This window comes from Nannobrachium achirus, assembly GCF_963921795.1.
Source record: "Nannobrachium achirus genome assembly, chromosome: 12".
Taxonomy (NCBI): Eukaryota; Metazoa; Chordata; class Actinopteri; order Myctophiformes; family Myctophidae; genus Nannobrachium; species Nannobrachium achirus.
In genome coordinates, this window is record NC_137832.1 from 41,314,466 (window position 1) to 41,332,868 (window position 18,403).

Sequence of the window (18,403 nt, forward strand, 5' to 3'; positions counted from 1 at the left end):
ATAATGAGTACTTTTACTTTTGGTACCTGAAGAAACATTTTGATGCCAATACTTGACTGCACTTTTACTCAAGTACATTTTGAATTCCGGACTTACTTGTAACAAGTGGAGTACCTTTTTCCACCACTGAAGGAAAGTGGAAGAAAATGTGTTCTTTTGGTAATTAGTTACACCTACTGACGGGCCTCTGGTGCCTCCATTTGTTTTCCCAACGCTGATGGATTATGATTGATCGATTTTATAAAAGGTAGAAGGTTCTCACCCCCAGGCTTATTAATCATTTCCACTCATAGTAAAGCTTATTTTCTATCCATTCATCTCCTTGATCCGGGGGAACAACACGGCAGACAGAAGAATAAGGAGGGGGAAACAAAACAAAATCAGGAAGGAAAGAGACAAGAAGAGCCAAGAGAGGGAGACGACTGCGAGTGAGGAGGGAAACGGATATATACAGACAGAGAGAGAAATGGAGGTTGGGAGAGGGAAAATCGTCAGGGAAAAGGTAGTGTGTGTCAGAGAGAGAAACAGAGAGACGAGGAAGTTAACCCATTTAGAACACATTATTGTGTATCATTATTTTATGCTTTAACTATTGAAAAATAGCAGATATACAAGCTCAAAGCGCGAGAAATCGTGAAAATTAGAATTTTGAACCGATTCTATTAGTGTCTTTTGAATCCTTCTAAGATTTTTTGAAAAACCTATGTTTCTATGTCAGCAATCTGGCCAGCCATCGTCAAAGAAAAGGTCCTTTTCACTTAACTGCAGCTCAGTTAGTCTGTTCTTGAGAGACTACCATGTCAGTGGTTCTCTAACGTTTTCATGTGAAGGACCCCCAAAATGATATTTATTTGGCCACGGACCCCCATCTCAAAATATTTAGTTCCAGGGACCACCCAGAAGCTAAATTTGATTTACAAACGTTCGCTTTGAAAATACATATATTCAAAGATTTGCACACATTTTCACGACATTTTCAAAAATAGCAGATCTACAAGCTCGCAGCGCGGCACTCGGTGCCGCGCTGTGAGCTTGTATATCTGCTATTTTTCACTGGTTAAAGCATTCAATAATTCTGGGCCTAAATGGGTTAAAGTTAGAGAGAGAGAGAGAGAGAGAGAGAGAGAGAGAGAGAGAGAGAGAGAGAGAGAGAGAGAGAGAGAGAGAGAGAGAGAGAGAGAGAGAGAGAGATGGAGAAAGAGATGGAGACAGAGAGAGGTATCGTAGGGGGATTTGGTGAGATTTTTTGGCAGGTTGCGTCGCTCCCTGGCTGAGGACCGCAGCCAGGCAGAGTTTGTCTCCTTTTCCTCGGAGCTGGCAGCAGTTACAGCTGGATAATTATTCACCCGCTTAATAAAAACACCCAAACCTGCAAAACACAGCTGCTCTGGGGCCAGCACTCAGTCCCACACACACACACACACACACACACACACACACACACACACACACACACACACACACACACACACACACACACACACACACACACACACACACACACACACACAGACACAGACACAGACACAGACACAGACACACACACACACACACACAGTACAACATAACCACACAGTGGAAAATACACCTGCCATTTGAGGGCACACAAACATACTGTACTCGCATGCACACACTTCCTTTCCTTCCTACAGTGATTTTCATTCAGTGAGCGATTCTCAAAGAGAATTTTCTACTATTATTGTTATTATGCAGTGCTAATGGAGACGATTGAAAATGTAAGCCATTTCAATGAGACCAACCACTGTTAGAACTGCACGGAATTAGCTCCAAAAACAATCACCCTTCTTTCTTTTAAAACATAACATTTGTGTTCTTAATCCTAGATGCAATCGCTACTCTCCTACTGTGTTTAAGGACTTTATGATTTGTTGTAACATCATTTCTGGATTTTCTAGCCTAGATTTCAATTTCAGATTCTGTCAAAAATGAGACAGATATATACAGTGCTGTACTGTACAACCATGACAGGAAATAAAAAAAGTCAAAGATTCTGTATTCAGACCACTCTTTTCAGAATTGTGATCCAAAATGGATAAGAATGTTCATTTATGAACCAAGTCTAAATCAAATAAAATGAAATATAATGCTATCATACCTCAGCCAAGAGGATAAGAGATAAGCTATCAGTTAATGATACGCATGAGCTGGATAAATAAACACTGTCCCCGTCTGAGATCTGACTCTAGTGCCGTGTTTCTGTATTAATGAAGGGGGGGGGGGGGGCTAGCCGTTGGCTCAGAGTGACTTGGCTCCCACCTGCCCAAATTAGAACCCTCTCTGAAACAGGAAATGAGCGCTCGAGTCAGAGGTCAAACACAAAACGTCACTTTAAATTAGAAGAAAAATAAACGGCCATTTCAAAGGTATGCTCTCCCTCAGCCAAGCATGGGCCAGAGTTCAATATTTGTGGAAAGGTTGATTTGACATTTTATTACATTAGTACATGTCAGAGTTTGGCACACAGTGTGTGTGTGTGTGTGTGTCTGTGTGTGTGTGTGTGTGTGTGTGTGTGCGCGCGCGCGCGCGCAAGCGCTGTCAGAGCACAGCCCTGTAAGTAAGTACAGCCATTACTGCATGTATTTACACAGCGTCAAGCATCAAGATGCCAAGCAGGAAGTTAAGCCAGAGCTGAACCCATGCAGAGGACATGATGTCATGTTTTAGAATGCTGGCACGCCGTGGCTGGGACTGACCGTCATCGTCAACGTGTCCCGCTGCGCCAAGCAGGTGAGACGCCCGTCAGGGCAGGGCGGACAGAGCTGCCATTGTTGCCGTGCTTAATATAGCATAGCAACATGCAACATGTTGGAATTGGGAAAGATGATTCACTTTTTTTCCCTCCATTACTGCATGTTGTTCGTCCATAGACAACGACTCAGAGCATACAAATGTAATGTCACACAGTGGTGAAAAAAGTACTCACATTTTCTAAAAGTATCAATACTGCATTGCTGTAGTACTCTGTTACAAGTAGAAGTACGGAATTCAAAATGTACTTGAGTAAAAGTACAAAAGTATTGACATCCAAATGTACTTAAAGTACCAAAAGTAAAAGAACAAAATGTTTGAAAATAGCAGATCTACAAGCTTGTAGATCGGCTATTTTCAAAAATCCTACATATAAAATAGGGCTACAAGTGGTTAATGTATGTTTTATAATATTATCATTTATATTTGCAAAGTAACTCGTAACTTAAGTTTTCAAATAAATGTGTAAAAGTACAATATTTAGATCCGAGATGTAGTGGAGTAGAAGTAAAAGTACTAGAAATTGGAAATACTCAAGTAAAGTACATATAACTCAGAATTACTTAAGTAAATGAAATGTACTTAGTTACTTTACTTTACTTAAGTAAAAGCAATACTGCAGTGTGGAAATACTCTGTTACAAGTAATAGTCTGGAATTCAAAATTCACTTGAGTAAACGTACAAAGGTATTGGTATCAACATTTATTTAAAGTACCCAAAGTAAAAGTACAATATATTTGAAAATAGCCACGGTATAAAATAGGGCTAACGTGGGTTAATGTGTGTTATAATATTATAATTTACCCCTGCAAAGTAACTAATAACTAAAGTGTTCAAATAAATGTAGTGGAGTAAAAGTACAATATTTGTATCCGAGATGTAGTGGGGTAGAAGTAAAAGTATTGAAAACTGGAAATACTCCAGTAAAGTACAAATACCTCAAAATTGTACTTAAGTATGTTACTTAAGTAAAAGTACTTAGTTACTTTACACTACTGATCGTCAGCGGCGCTCGGTGCCTAAAACCCTGAGTATTGACTTAATTCTGAGAGTGACACTGAAGCAGAAACTCCAAAGCTATTGAAAGTTATTTTAGTAAAGCTGCCAGCCTTGGTATTTTTGGGGTTATAACTCACTGATCACAAAGCAAAGAACAAGTCTAACATCTCTCTTTTTGGTCTAATAAAATCATAATAATAATACTAAGAATATTAATACTCTCAAAGATATACAGTTACAAATAAAATGGTAGAAATAGGATTGTGTGGGGAAGTCAATATCTGAAGAGATGGGTTTTGGGGCGGTTTTAAAAGCAGCTTTGATGTGGTTCCATCAGAGAAGAGGAGGTCGGCAACTGAGAAAGCCCTGTGCACCCGAGGTACTCTGGGCCTCTGGCGCTTGGTTCTAGGACATTTCTAGGATGTTGGCACCCTCTGAGCTTAGGGAGCGGGAGGGGGTGCGATGTTAGGGCAGTTCAGAAAGGTGGAGCAACTTAATATTTTATGTATTCTGGATTCGAATGAAAAGTATTAAAGGGATAGTTCACCCCCAAAATGACATTTTCCAATCGATTACTCAACCCATGGGGACTTGAATTCATGCCTATGTTTTAGTTTTTGTTGCATTCCTAAGCCAATTCTTTGAGGATACTCTTTGTGTGTCTCCATAGTGAACAAAGCAGGTTTTAGTGCCTCCATAGGGAACCACTGCTGGTCATCAAATTATTGGCTTAGTTATGCAAAAAAATTAAAATAAAGATTAAAAAAATGAAATAAGTCCATTAATTCAAGTCCCCATGGGGTGAGTAATCGATAGAAAAAAATCCCTTTAACGAGCGTGTGACTAAATAACAGCTACAGGGCACAGTTTTCTTTTTATTTCTGAAAAGTAAATGTTTTGGACGGAAATGTTTTCCACCTGACAGCGACAATATGATGACAGGTACCAACTTCTACTAATGAAAGCATAATCACAGTTCAAGGGAAGTGATTCACGGCTACAGTAGTACTGTAGTGCAGGGTATTGCTCGAAAGGAATTTGTCTACGTACGACGTACGTATGTGGTTCGTGTCAGGGCTCTAGCCAGACAACATGAGGAGTCTATACAAGCGAGAGGAAAGATAAAGAGATGGGTCCTTGGAAGCATACAAGCATCTCATCCCACACACACACACACACACACACACACACACACACACACACACACACACACACACACACACACACACACACACACACACACACACACACACACACACACACACACACACACACACACACACACACACACACACACACACACACACACACACCATATTTGGCTCCATATCTGAACATCCCAGACACATCCCGAGTCAGACAGGAGAAAGCTGTGTCGAGACAATCCCTCCGGGATGAGCCTAAAATCGCACACGCAGACATACAGCCAGACGGATGAATATTTGAAGAGGGCATGGTGTGAAAGAGAGGAAAGGGCACGGGTCTGACATCACAGATACACCGTGCGCATCAGTCACGGGCCACTGGTCTGATCCCCCTGCACGCACGCGCGCCCATGTGTTTAGGTCTGCCTGTGTGTCTTTAAATTCTCCCTTTATCGTCTGTCTTCTGGGCATCTACTGTCTATCACCTATTTCCTCCCTGTCACCACCCCTCTCCTCTCTCTTTCTCCTCCCCCACTTCTCTGTCTATCTCTCCCTCTAATCCTGCATGTGTGTTGTTGTTGATAACAAACTCAGTGGTGGGGAACGAGACCGAGTGCTGGTTTCTCTTCGGTGCACTAAGCCAGATGACCACATACGTGCACCAATAGAACATATACTGTATGTCGGGTACAAACCTTGTCCATATGTCACATCTTTTCATACACAAAAGCCATATTTTGGGTCTCGCACAAGTAGTGGAAAAAGCACGTCTACAAGCTCAGAACGTGTTGAGATGCGAGCTTGTAGATCTGATATAAATTTAAATATTCGAGAACTTTTAAGTGGACTGCCTCATAGGTCGAACAGCGTCAGCAGGTTACATAATCACCCGCGATCGTCGGCAGGTTACATAATCATTTAGGTTAACCCTAATGAGGTTAGCGTTAGGTTTAAGGTTAGGTTTTTACCAACTTTTAAAATATTCACCAGATTGAAAGTGGTTGAAAGTCTGTCTGTGTCCAATAAAGAGCTTGTCTGTGTCCAATAAAAGTTACCAAGAGCTTGTGACAAATAATGACCACAACAGATCCTTATTAACACAGGGTAACGATGGGTTTTGGACATACAAGCTTTCCGCACAGCAACGACGATATACTGTGCGTAGTGTTCATGTCCCGCTCACACACACTCTCGTACAGAAGCATGAAACTGGTTGGTCAAATAATGAGACGTGATAACCTCCCCTTGTCAGGTCAAACGTCTCACTCCCTGACTGTGTCTGGGTTTAACCACTTAAACCCCAGCATCCCTATATCTCTCGCAGAAAACAGCACATCGACAAGCTCATGGTCGGCTATTTAATGTATTTAATGCTAAAACAGAAACATCACAAGTATAGAGCCAGAAGGACTCCGCTCAACAACGTATGGGGTGTAATTAAAGTCTCAGGGACTCAAATGAACGAAGAAGTCTTGAAAATGGCTCTTGGAGATGTGTGGCACATGACCATCATTCTCAGACTCCCGCCAGCTCTTTCTATTCATGATTGATTCCCCCCAAGTCTGCCACTTCTTCTCTTCATAATAAATCCTTATTACACTTTCCCCGCTGTCATTTTTAAGGCCCACTTCTCCTCTCGCTTTTTAACCCACCTTTTCCTAAGCCCCCACCCCCCGATAAACCGCCTCCCTTGTCCCATACACCCATGTGCATATACTAAAAACATATATGCAGACACAAACACGAACATGCGTACACATACAGTATATATATACAGAACACAGAGACACTCTTACACCTCCTGTATGCATGGGATATGGGGGGGGTTATCAGTCTGACACAGAGGGCACAGAGATTATGTATTTTGCTGTGCTCCAGTCAGGGAGAATAGATAAGGAGCCTGTACTGTGGGCAGAGGCTACAGTGACCCCAGACAGCACTCAGTGCGCGTGGGGAGGTGGCAGTAGTTGGTGAATAAAGAGTGTTTGAATGTGACTGTAGGTGGAGACCTGGATGTTAAACTTTGTGTCTGAATGTTTCAGACCGTCTCATTGGTGTTGGTGGTTTTGCTACAAGGAGGGGAGGGTTGGTATGTAGTAACGCGGGACTCTAGCGACGAGTTGCAATGTTCCTTGGCCAAATTCAGAAGGGTGGAGATGTGGGACTTGCACTGCATGCACTGAGCCCACCGAGTCGTCCGGGTGTGTGCACCACATGTGACTTTAGTTATGAAGTGAAACAGCTCTACTGTCACGGAGCAGACCGTTATATTTGTTCATGAACACACAGAGAGAGAGAGAGCGAAGGAGAGGGCGGATGAAGTATTATACATGTTCCAGTTCTGTCAAATTTAGAGAGCATTTATCAAGAGGTCCCAAGATTCTTTGGAGAAAAAAAACACAAAAAAAGAACAACAACGCCACAGCCCAATTCATCTGCGAGGCCCAAATTAAGACCAGAAATACCCAAAGTTGGGAACATCAGAGGGAACGACGCAGAGCCATTACAGCCTCAAAAATATACCTCCTTTCATCTCTGACACTTTCTTCAACAACCTCTCCATTTGTTTTGGCTACGGGCCTCCTTTCTCTCTCTCTCTCTCTCTCTCTCTCTCTCTCCCACCCTTCCTCCCTCCCTCCCGAGGGTGTCAAACCTTCGCATACACTCCCATGAAAAAGGCATTCCACGCTCCGCAACCGTGCTTGGGGGCCAATGATAGGCTGATGTACAAAAAGGGGATTTGCGGGTAAGAGTTTGACAGGCGAGGGGAGTGGGGGGGGGGGGGGGGGGGGCAGAGGGATGGGGGGGGTTGGGGGGTGTTGGTCGTCAGTGGGACATCTGAGGGTGGGGTGGGTGGGGGGTGAAAGCTCTTTGGTACTCGCAGTGCCGCTCTCAAACACTGGGCTCTCTGATAGGGCCGACCTTGGACTTAATCACTACCAGAAGACAAGAATACCACTTGACAGGAAGATGGAGAGAGAGAGAGAGAGAGAGAGAGAGAGAGAGAGAGAGAGAGAGAGAGAGAGAGAGAGAGAGAGAGAGAGAGAGAGAGAGAGAGAGAGAGAAGGAAGTGAGAGTCATTCAGTCAGGCATATGGTGAGAGACTAACAGGGAGAAGACTAAGATACAGAGAGAGAGAGAGACAATGACCAAGAAGCAGATGGAGAGAGACCAGCAGAGAGAGAGAGGGAGTTATACAGAGGTACCGACACTGTTGGAGGAGGTGGATAACGACTGTGGTTTTTTGTCTGCTCATCATTCAAAGCCGGGCCAAGAAGACCAAAGCTTGAGGAGGAAGCGCAGAGAAAAGGCTGTACTTTCAAAATGTTTTTCTTTTAGTTTAAACCATGTTTAACTTTGGCACAGTTCTCTGTGTATGTGCACCCGGCACTTCCACACACACACAAACACACACACTAACAACTCAAAGAGCAGAGGGGGTCATGCTAAAGCTGGTTTAGTTTAGCCATAAATGAATGCACGCATGCGCATGCAAGCACACCAGCACACAGAGGGTTTACCCTCAGTGGCTTGTCCCTTGACCTGACTCAAGGGTGCTCCCTTGACACTGTTTGAAGGTAAAGATTGATTTCATTCAGGTGTGTGCGCACACACACGCACACACACGCACACACACACACACACACACACACACACACACACACACACACACACACACACACACACACACACACACACACACACACACACACACACACACACACACACACACACACACACACACACACACACACACACAAAAGTGAGCAGCTAGGGGAGAGCAATGTGCCACTGAAGGTATTGGGAGGGGACACACACAGAGTGTTCCTCCCCAGACCCTTTGTATCCATTACATGGCCCTGGGATGTGACCAGCCTCATCAATAAAACCATTAATAGTGTCAGGCTAGAAGGAAACTTAAACGTTCAATATGTAACCCAAACACCAGTAAAAGGTTAGTCACTCACGCAACACAAGCAGAACGGCCGGAGGCCCACTTGATTTCAAGTGACTATGAAACCAAAAACAAGTTAACAAAAGTGTTTTTTTTAAGTTGTCAAAGTTTATGCAAGTTGCGGGACAAAATAGGGTTGAGAGAAGAAGTGGGGTTTCAGAAGTTGATGTATATATATATTTTTTCTTTCATAATCATTGAGTATAATTTCTTTCAGAATCTCTACAAACAAACATTTGGAAAATATCCACATTAGCCACATAAACCCTAATTCAAACATATTTAACATAGCCCATCTATGAGCTCTATTGTGTTGAGCGTTTGAGCTGAAAAATGCTTTATTATTATTTATTTTTTACGTATTGAATTTTGGGGGGAAATGTTCACCTAATGAGGCATGCCAGGTTGAAAGTGTTTAAATACATAACCAGACTGTGATACAGTATATGAAACCTGTGCATGCACAGTGATAACTACTGAGCTAGTGCATGGTGACAACCATTGAGCTACTGTATCATGCAAGCTGGTCTCAGTGGGACCAGGAACACTGCAGGGCCCATTAGCCATGCATGAGCACTGCAGTGCTTTCACCACACATCACACCACTGACTATCTCCATCAAATTCAGCACATCTTCCATTGGCAGCCCACTTCATCAAAAACAAGATTTCAATTGATTTCCTTCTACCTAATTCTGGAGGAGATTAAAAAAAGGATACAAAAAAAAAAGAAAAATCTGAAATGAAGAGCGGGAGCGAGCGATATGAAAAGAGAAGTTAATAATAATAATGGATTTATTTATTTTTTTCTCCGCGGCGGCGAATAGCGTGGGGTGGTTAGGATGATTGTCAGAAGATTGTCAAAGGAGAGTGAAGAGGGGAGGGCCGGGAGAGGGGGCGGATAGTGATAATCGAACAGGAGAGGTGCGTGGGGGTCCGCAGAGTCATCAGAAATGCAACGATACTAAAAGGCAGAACATGATTTTCCAGTTGACACTGGAGGGGGACTGAGGGCGAGGGACCGACGCCAGGCGTGAATGAAGCGAGAGGAATCAACTTCTAAATTAGATAATTACTGTCATAGATTGGGGGAGAGTGAGAGGGGAGTACATAGGGCTGTCACGATTATGACATTTTACATGACGATTAATTTTCTCTCAAATAATTGCGATTAACGATTTAATTGTTTTTGTCGTTGACAATTACATTTCTGTTTGGCTTTTAGGCTTTGAAGTTGCACATGGTAGATATGAAGCTAAATATACAAAGAAATTACTGACATATTTGACAACTTTATACTTAAAAAAGAACATTGATAGTGGAAATAGCCGATCTACAAGCTCACAACGCGTCGCGTTGCGACGCGTTGTGAGCTTGTAGATCTGCTATTTCCACTATTTTTTACATGGAAATGATTATGACGATTATGAAAAATAATCACGGTTATGTCAAATAATCACGATTACACGATTATGGAATAATTGTGACAGGCTTAGGAGTACATATGAGAGAGAGAGAGAAAGAAGGGGAGAGCGAGAGAGGGAAAGAAGGAGAGAGAGGGAGAGTGAGAGAGAAAGGAGAGAGAGAGAGAGAGAGAGAGAGAACAAAAATACCTGATGGGCACAGCGTGATGCCTAATTTATACGTATTTTTACAACGCGTCAAGCACCGAAGATCTACAAGCACACAGCGCCTCGGCTCGACAATTTGTGCCTCTTTCTTATATTATTTGACAATTTAGCCAATGTTTGACCAGTTTTTATAGTATAGTCTGTTGATTACTTTTGATGCAGTAATTAGTTTTTTATTTTAATTCATTTTTTAGGCATTAATACACATGGTTTTACACACACACATACACTCAATCTGAAACGCTAGCTATTGGCCTCGATATTGAGGCCAATCCCTTATTTGGGCTACTTCCTGACTCTCGGGTGCTTCAAACGCCACTGAGCAAACTTTCATTGAAATGAATAGCTGGGGGGTGGGGCAGTCCTACCCGAGATATATTAGAACTCTATGGGCCCCACAGAGGAACCTGCCTCACCTCAGTGTCAGAAACATATACTGCAGTGGAAAAGGAGGAAAATGCCCTCTCTAAATGATGAAAACAGCCCTGATTTCAGAGGAATCAGTGGGAATGATGTACTAGTTTAGATTAATATATGTTCCATTAAAACAAATTAATTTTTTGATCGAATGTTAGTTCAAATACTTTTGATATGATTATTTTCTTTACTTTTGATAGATTTGTGTAAAATTTACAAACAATGCGCAACATAATCGTGCCTCGGCCCAAACCTTTGAAAAAAAAAACATGGACCTTCATTACAGACAGAGCCTCTGATTAACGAACTTATGATTTAAAAAATCTAAACACTTCTTCAAAACATTACTGTATTGTAATAAATAATAATGAGGTGTGTGTGTGTGTGTGTGTGCGTGCGTGCGTGCGTGCGTGCGTGCGTGTGTGCGTGTGTTTACGTGCGTCCGTCCCAGATATGCTAATGGTGTTATGACTGGTTGGGTTCATTACGGTCTGTCTACACCGGCGTGGCCAAGGTCAACAGAGGCTGCAGAGATGATAGGGGGCCCAAACCACCGCCGCAAATTAATCTGCTGTTTAATCTAATAATGCACTGCCGCATCACAGCTCCTCGGTCCTATTAACACCACTGTAATTGCATTTGAGAAGAAGGGTCACAAACACACGCACACATGCCTGCACACAAGCATACTCACAGACACACCTGTCCCGCACACACAGGGACACACACACACAAACAGTAAAATGAAGGTTGCGTGAATGGGACGGTGTATTGGGGGGGAAGCATAATTATTACCTGGTGCTTTTCATTTAAGCCAACTGTGTGTGTGTGTGTGTGTGTGTGTGTGTGTGTGTGTGTGTGTGTGTGTGTGTGTGTGTGTGTGTGCGCACACGCGTGTGTGTGTGTGTGTGTGTGTGTGTGTATGAATGCCTCAGCGTGCGCTTGAGTGGGCAGATGTGCATGCACATGTGCAGTGCACAGCACGCAGTACTCTACGTGTTGAGTGTGTGTGTGTGTCTGTGTGGTACGGTACATCTTTAACCACTGTACCCCTCTCATTAACATGGTAATATCTAAACAGCAGGGTGTCATCAGAACAGCCTCGTAGAATTAGGGATTCATCTCATTAGGCTTTCATGAGGTTTAAAAGTGAGCTCCCACTAACTTCAAATAAGAAAAAAATAAAAAAGACGAAAACCCCACACACGGCGAGGCCGCGAGTTTACTTTTAGAAAGTGTTTTTTTTTTTTTTACCCCCCGCGGAAATGCTGCGCGTCAGCAACAACAGGATAGAATGTTAGCACGCTGCACGTCGTTATAGCTGAAACAGCATTAGACGAAAAAAAGAGAAAATCACACCCGTGTGAAGTGGAGCTGTGTGTGTGTGTGTGTGTGTGTGTGTGTGTGTGTGTGTGTGTGTGTGTGTGTGTGTGTGTGTGTGTGTGTGTGTGGATCATGTGTACCGATTTTTGTGACATTTGAAGAAAATATGTAGGAAAAGGAGCAAAAAGTGTGTTTTGGAGAAAATTCAAGATGGCGGAAAATCTATCATGGCGCAAATGGGCGTGGCCTATATGGGGAGATGCGTCATGACCCAAGGAATCCAGGGAAAAAATATTTTTAATTTTCCGACCTACGGTTCAAGAGTTACAGGCCAAAACGTAAAGTGGGGTGTTATGGCGCCACCATGCGGCCAAATGACACAATTATTTTTTATTTAATCCTTGAAATCATTATGAACCTCCTCTCCAAGTCTTGAAACTCTAGCCCCTATGGTTTGCGAGAGACAAATAATTGAATGTGAGTTTTTGCGATTCCCATTATAAGTCAATGGGGAAAATTAATTCACTAATAAATTAATATCAATTAAACTATTGAACCTTTCTCTTAGCAAGTTACTAGCCCACGATTCCCGAGTAAGCCGGTCGATTTGACATATGGCGCGAGTGTGTGGTGGCATAACTGTGGGACTAGTAGCGTGCCGAAAGTTCAGGCTACATACAGACACACAGACAGACACACAGACAGACAGACCCACACGGCCACGTATAGGGAGCCTGTGCTTCACACAGCTCCAAAAAAAGGAAAACGAGGTCATGAAAACCCCTCCTCTTGACATTTACACTGGTAATAATTGGTGGAGAGAAAAAAAAGAAATGTGTACGTAATAACTTTTTGTATCTGCTTCCAAAAAGGGACGGTAATGACGACAGTCATTGTCAACGAGGAGACGCTCATGTACGGTAGTCTCCCCCTTTAAAACCCATTTAGGCCTAGGATTATTGACTGCTTTAACTATTGAAAAATAGCAGATATACAAGCTCACAGCGCGGCACCGAGTGCCACGCTGCGAGCTTGTAGATCTGCTATTTTTGAAAAAGTCGTGAAAATGTGTGCAAATCTTTGACTATATGTATTTTCAAAGCGAACGTTTGTAACTCAAATTTTGCTTCTGGGTGGTCCCTGGAACTAAATATTTTGAGATGGGGGTCTGTGGCCAAATACCTATCATTTTGGGGGTCCTTCACATGAAAATGTTTGAGAAATACTGACATAGTAGTCTCTCAAGAACAGACTAACTGAGCTCCAGTTAAGTGAAAAGGACCTTTTCTTTAATGATGGCTAGCCAGATTGTTGAAATAGAAACATAGGTTTTTCCAAAAACCTTAAGGATTCAAAAGACACTTATAGAATCGGGTCAAAATCCAAATGTCAGATCTAAATCAAAAATAGCAGATCTACAAGCTCGCAGCGCGGCACCAGCTTGTATATCTGCTATTTTTCAATAGTTAAAGCATAAAATAATAATACACTATAATGTGTACCCGTTCTGAATGGGTTTAACTGCTTCAGAAACATGGATGATATTTACACGCACATTAATGCTAAATGTCAGCGGTGATGCGCGAGTCACTCACCGCTGTAAGATGGATGACCCCCTGTGATGTCACGGGGCAGCCCATGAAGCCCACAAACTGCAGCTCTGGACAGTGCTCTGCCACGGCGCGCACAGACTTATCGGTCACCTGTAAAGAGAGGAAGAGAACCAGTGAATAAAAACTAAATAACACTCTTACAAACAGTACTAAGAGTTAAAAAGTGTTTTGGCAACAACTGTATGATATGAATGAATAACCCATTTTAGGCCTAGAATTAATTAATGCTTTAACTATTGAAAAATAGCAGATATACAAGCTCGCAGCGCGGCACCAGCTATTTTTGAAAAATTGTGTTTTTTTTTTTCTCTTTCGATATTTCAATATATCTTTTTGCTTCAGGGGGGTCACTGGAAAAACATATTTTGAGATGGGGGTCCGTGGCCAAATACCTGTAATTTTGGGGGTCCTCAAACATGAAAAAGTTTGAGAACTACTCATTTAGAGGAAGGTTTTAGAAGTCAGTCAATGATCGGGTCAAAGATATTCAAAGATTTGCACACATTTTCATGATTTTTCAAAAATAGCAGATCTACAAGCTTGCAGCGCGGCACACAATAGTTAAAGCATAAAAAATGGTTAAAGTGGTTAAAATCTAAAGTGACAGAGATTTGCGTTGCCTTGTATCGATCAAAAACTGCACGGTTTTGTCAAAGTAGCATAATGTATAGTAGATTGTTCTGAAACATAACTATAGTAGCCTGTTCGGAAACGTAACTTCGGTCGATTATTTCTCCCCTTCAATAATAACAATTGGTACTGAATTTTATATCTTTGTTGATGTTGATTAGCCACCTTTACAACAAGGTATAACTTGTAAGGATCGCGCAATCGTGGAATGAGCAACATAGCTAAACATGTGAGGGTAGCACCCCCCCCAAACAATTTGCCAAAATATTATTCCGTTGGCATGCACTCTCGTTTATAATAATTGACCGAAGTCAAGTTTCCGAACTTTTTTTTGTTTTTGGAGTTTAGCCCATTTTTGTTTCTACTTCAAAGCACACACTTGAATACTGGGACTGACTAGACATGCATGGTTGTTATTTTCAACCATATCTCGTGAAGCACAACTCTCAACATGGCTCTGTTCGGCTCCTGTTCATACATCAAAGAGAGACAGACAGGACCCCAGAAAGCAGACACAGAATGAAAATGGACAGAGAGACAGAAAGCGATAGAGCAAGGGTCTTCAACAGGGGGTCCGGGACCCCTAGGGGGTCCTCAGAGTAACTACAGGGGGGCTGCCAAATCTGTGTGTGATAGAATCATGTTTTTACATTAACCATTTGAACCCTAGCATTCCTATGGCAGATCTACAAGCTTGCAACGCCTCGCAGTTGTAAGCTTGTAGATCGGCTATTTTTGGCAAAGAGGTTTGTAGAGGGAAAAGAAGAGCAGACTAAGTATCTGATGGTTCAAGTGGTTAAATGTCTGAAGATACACATTACTCCAACATTGCTGTCAAGCGCTGTCAAGTCTAAGCTGTCTAAGAAATCTATGAACATAACACCATTTTACAAAATATGTAGTGGGGTTCCCTGCTTCATCTCTCTCTCAGCTAAGCTATGGGGTCCTTGGACTGAAAACATTGAAGACCCCTGCGATAGAGTGAAGGACAGGATGGACCGAGTGGTCGGGACATGCCAAAGGGATGGAGTGATGATGGATCGGCTGCTCCCCCTGTCTCTCACCCAGCATATAATGAGACAGAGATAGATCAGTAGGGAAACAAACTTTTCCACCGGCCTCTGCTTGTATTCATCGATATGGATATCAATAGTTCACAACACTTCCTTTGCCCCATCACTCAAAAACACCTCACTAAACACGCTGACAACTTTCCGGAAGGAGATTGTCCTCTTCGCCGGCCTGCTTAAAGCGTCGCCTCGAGCGCTTCTTCATCGGCCATCAATCACACCAGACGGTGGGGATGAGATTACAGAGGGAGGAGAGCATGGAAAAGGGGGGGGAAAGGGAACGAGAATTGACTCTATTGGATGATTAACTGGGAAAACAAAGGAAAAACAAACATCAAAGAGCGGAGGGGATGGAAGATAGAAACTTCACATCCAATGTTGAAAATCCCAAAAAGCATTGGTGAGCCAGAGTTTTGAGAAGGCTTTGAAGACATTTTGAACGCACGCACACGCGCACGCACGCACACGCACACACACGCACACACTCTAGTTAGCTCAATACAAAACTGAAAGTGTGTTAAAAATGATAAAGCTATAGGCCCCTAATTAGACTGTAAGTATTTATGTCAATACTTTTGTGCTTTTACTCAAGTACATTTGGAATTCCGGACATTTACTTGTAACAAGTGAGTATCTTTTCAGTATTGATACTTTCACTCAAGTAAAACATATGAGTACCTTTTCCAGCACTGCATATATCCAGAGTGAATGAAACAAGACAGTGTGGCCATAAATCAAGTGGGAGTCCTTGCTGTGATTAGGTTACTGGTTATAAATCTAGCTTCATTACAGAGGGATCTGGACCCCTGACCTGTGCCTCAATCACCTCCTTACTCTCCTCCACGCAGAGCATTAAGACACCTCTCTCTCTCCCCCTGTCCCCTTTAGCTCTCTCCTGAGGGCTACCTTAAAGGTTATCATGTTGAGTCAGACGAAGATGGAGAACCCAGGGAGACCTATTGAGAGAGAACAGGAGGGCTCATTTGTCTTTCAACAGGTCATACAGTACGGCTCAACGGGGTAGAACGTCATGTGTAATTGCATTCATCGTCGAGATGTGTCATTCTCACGTCATCATAAGCGAGTACAGTACTGGAATGATTCATTAACCCAGACCTGAAACCACTTTAACTATTATAGTCATGTCCAAACATGAAAGGTTCGTTCAAATTTTCAGGGGATTTTGAAAACTACATATTTTTGGAAACGTCAGAGTATAACAAATGAGAAAATCCATGATTCCATTTGCAAAATCCCTAGGGGAATTTTTGAGAGCTGCTAATGCTTTAAGTAGCATGTGAGGGGTCAAACTAGGGGTTTTTAATGATTGTGAATCCAATGCAAGCATTTGTTTTGTATGAAAAACATTACTTGGGCTAAAAACAAAAGTGATGAGCAGTGTTGGGAAGAACGCCGTTACGTTACGTTACGTTACGTAATGAAACTACTTTTCTCGGTAACTAATAACGTAACTCGTTACCTTTCCCATTTCAATAACGCCGTTCTAGTTACCACAGTGTAAAGTGAATAGTTACTTTCAGTGGTCCAATCTCCGACCGCAGCGGAGAGCAGAATGAGAACGGCAGCGGAGCCTCCCCTCCCCTCCCTGCCTGCCCTGTCATAAACTTCCCCTGCCTGTGTGTGTGGTAAATCTCACAGTCAAGTGAAAGGCATGCCTGGCACTCTATGATGCCTGGTCTAGCACACTAACATGATGCGCTGTAGAGGAGCAATGATTGGTTGACCTAGCTTAAACCTTCAGGCTAAGCCAATCAGAGACGGCCTTGGGCGGGTCTTAAAAAATACACACACACTGAAGCCAGCGCAGTGAGCGCACACACATTGTCACATAACAGTGAAGAGAAGAGAGACGGAGAGTTTTCGTGTCTCCAAATGCTGACGAGATCACGAGACAACAGCAGCTTTGCAACTTGGAAACATTATTTTAACTTTGTGGAGATAAATGGCACTAATCTACTCCACCAAAATCGCCACAGCATGTCAGATTGATTGCCAAGCCACGTAATGCAAGTGCTAGCTAGAAACATGCTGATCAATGCTTTCCATCGCAACCTTTGAGTAGAACTAGTCAGTCACGATATTTGCATATAAATACCCCCCACAGAGAATGACATTCACACTTCCCAGAGAAGTTGAAATTCCAGCTTCTGGATGAACATCTCACTTTTTAACTGAAGTTATTCCTCACTAAAACACAAGTAAAATGCCTGTAATATTTTTTTTGTGATCCTTAGAAGGTCTAGAACATATCCCCAAAATGCAAATTAGAACACGATTTATGATTTATGGCTATAAAACCTTACAAAAACATTTTAAATTTTTTTAAATTACATTTTCCTGTGATTAGGACTCCAACACCATTATTAAATTAATTCGGGCCTTGCAGGGCTAAAAGTAGTGTAACTGACTTTTTCCAAAATGCTTCGTTTTGATTATATATATTTTTTAAAGTAAAGTAAGGTAACTAGTAACTTGTTACTTTTATAATTTAGTAACTAGTAACGTAACAAGTTACTTTTTCAGAGCAGTAACTAGTAAAGTAATAAGTTACTTTTTTAAAGTAACTTGCCCAACACTGGTGATGAGCCATCACTTTTCACAGTTTCGTGGGGGCTGTTTTGAGCCCAAAGAATGTTTTTCAAATGCTCGCAATGGATTCAGAAACATTAAACACCCCTAGTTTGACCCCTCACATGCCTCACAAGCAGACTTTTTGGGGGTATTTTTTTTTCTTTATAGTATAGTGCAGTGGTTCTCAACCTTTTCTGGCCGTGACCCCCAAAATATTCATATTTGAACTGGGGACCCCCCACCATGACGAGCACTTGGA

The 18,403-nt window shown here is 42.4% G+C and overlaps 1 protein-coding gene across 1 annotated transcript in view; it reads right to left on the bottom strand.

Annotated features, from left to right (window-relative positions):
- Positions 1-18,403, bottom strand: part of fbxl17 (F-box and leucine-rich repeat protein 17) — a 328,548-nt gene that overhangs the window by 221,241 nt on the left and 88,904 nt on the right. Inside the window, exon 7 of the mRNA XM_080739152.1 lies at positions 13,835-13,942. Within this exon, the coding sequence (XP_080595278.1) occupies positions 13,835-13,942 (108 nt within the window). The remainder of the gene's footprint in view (positions 1-13,834; positions 13,943-18,403) is intronic.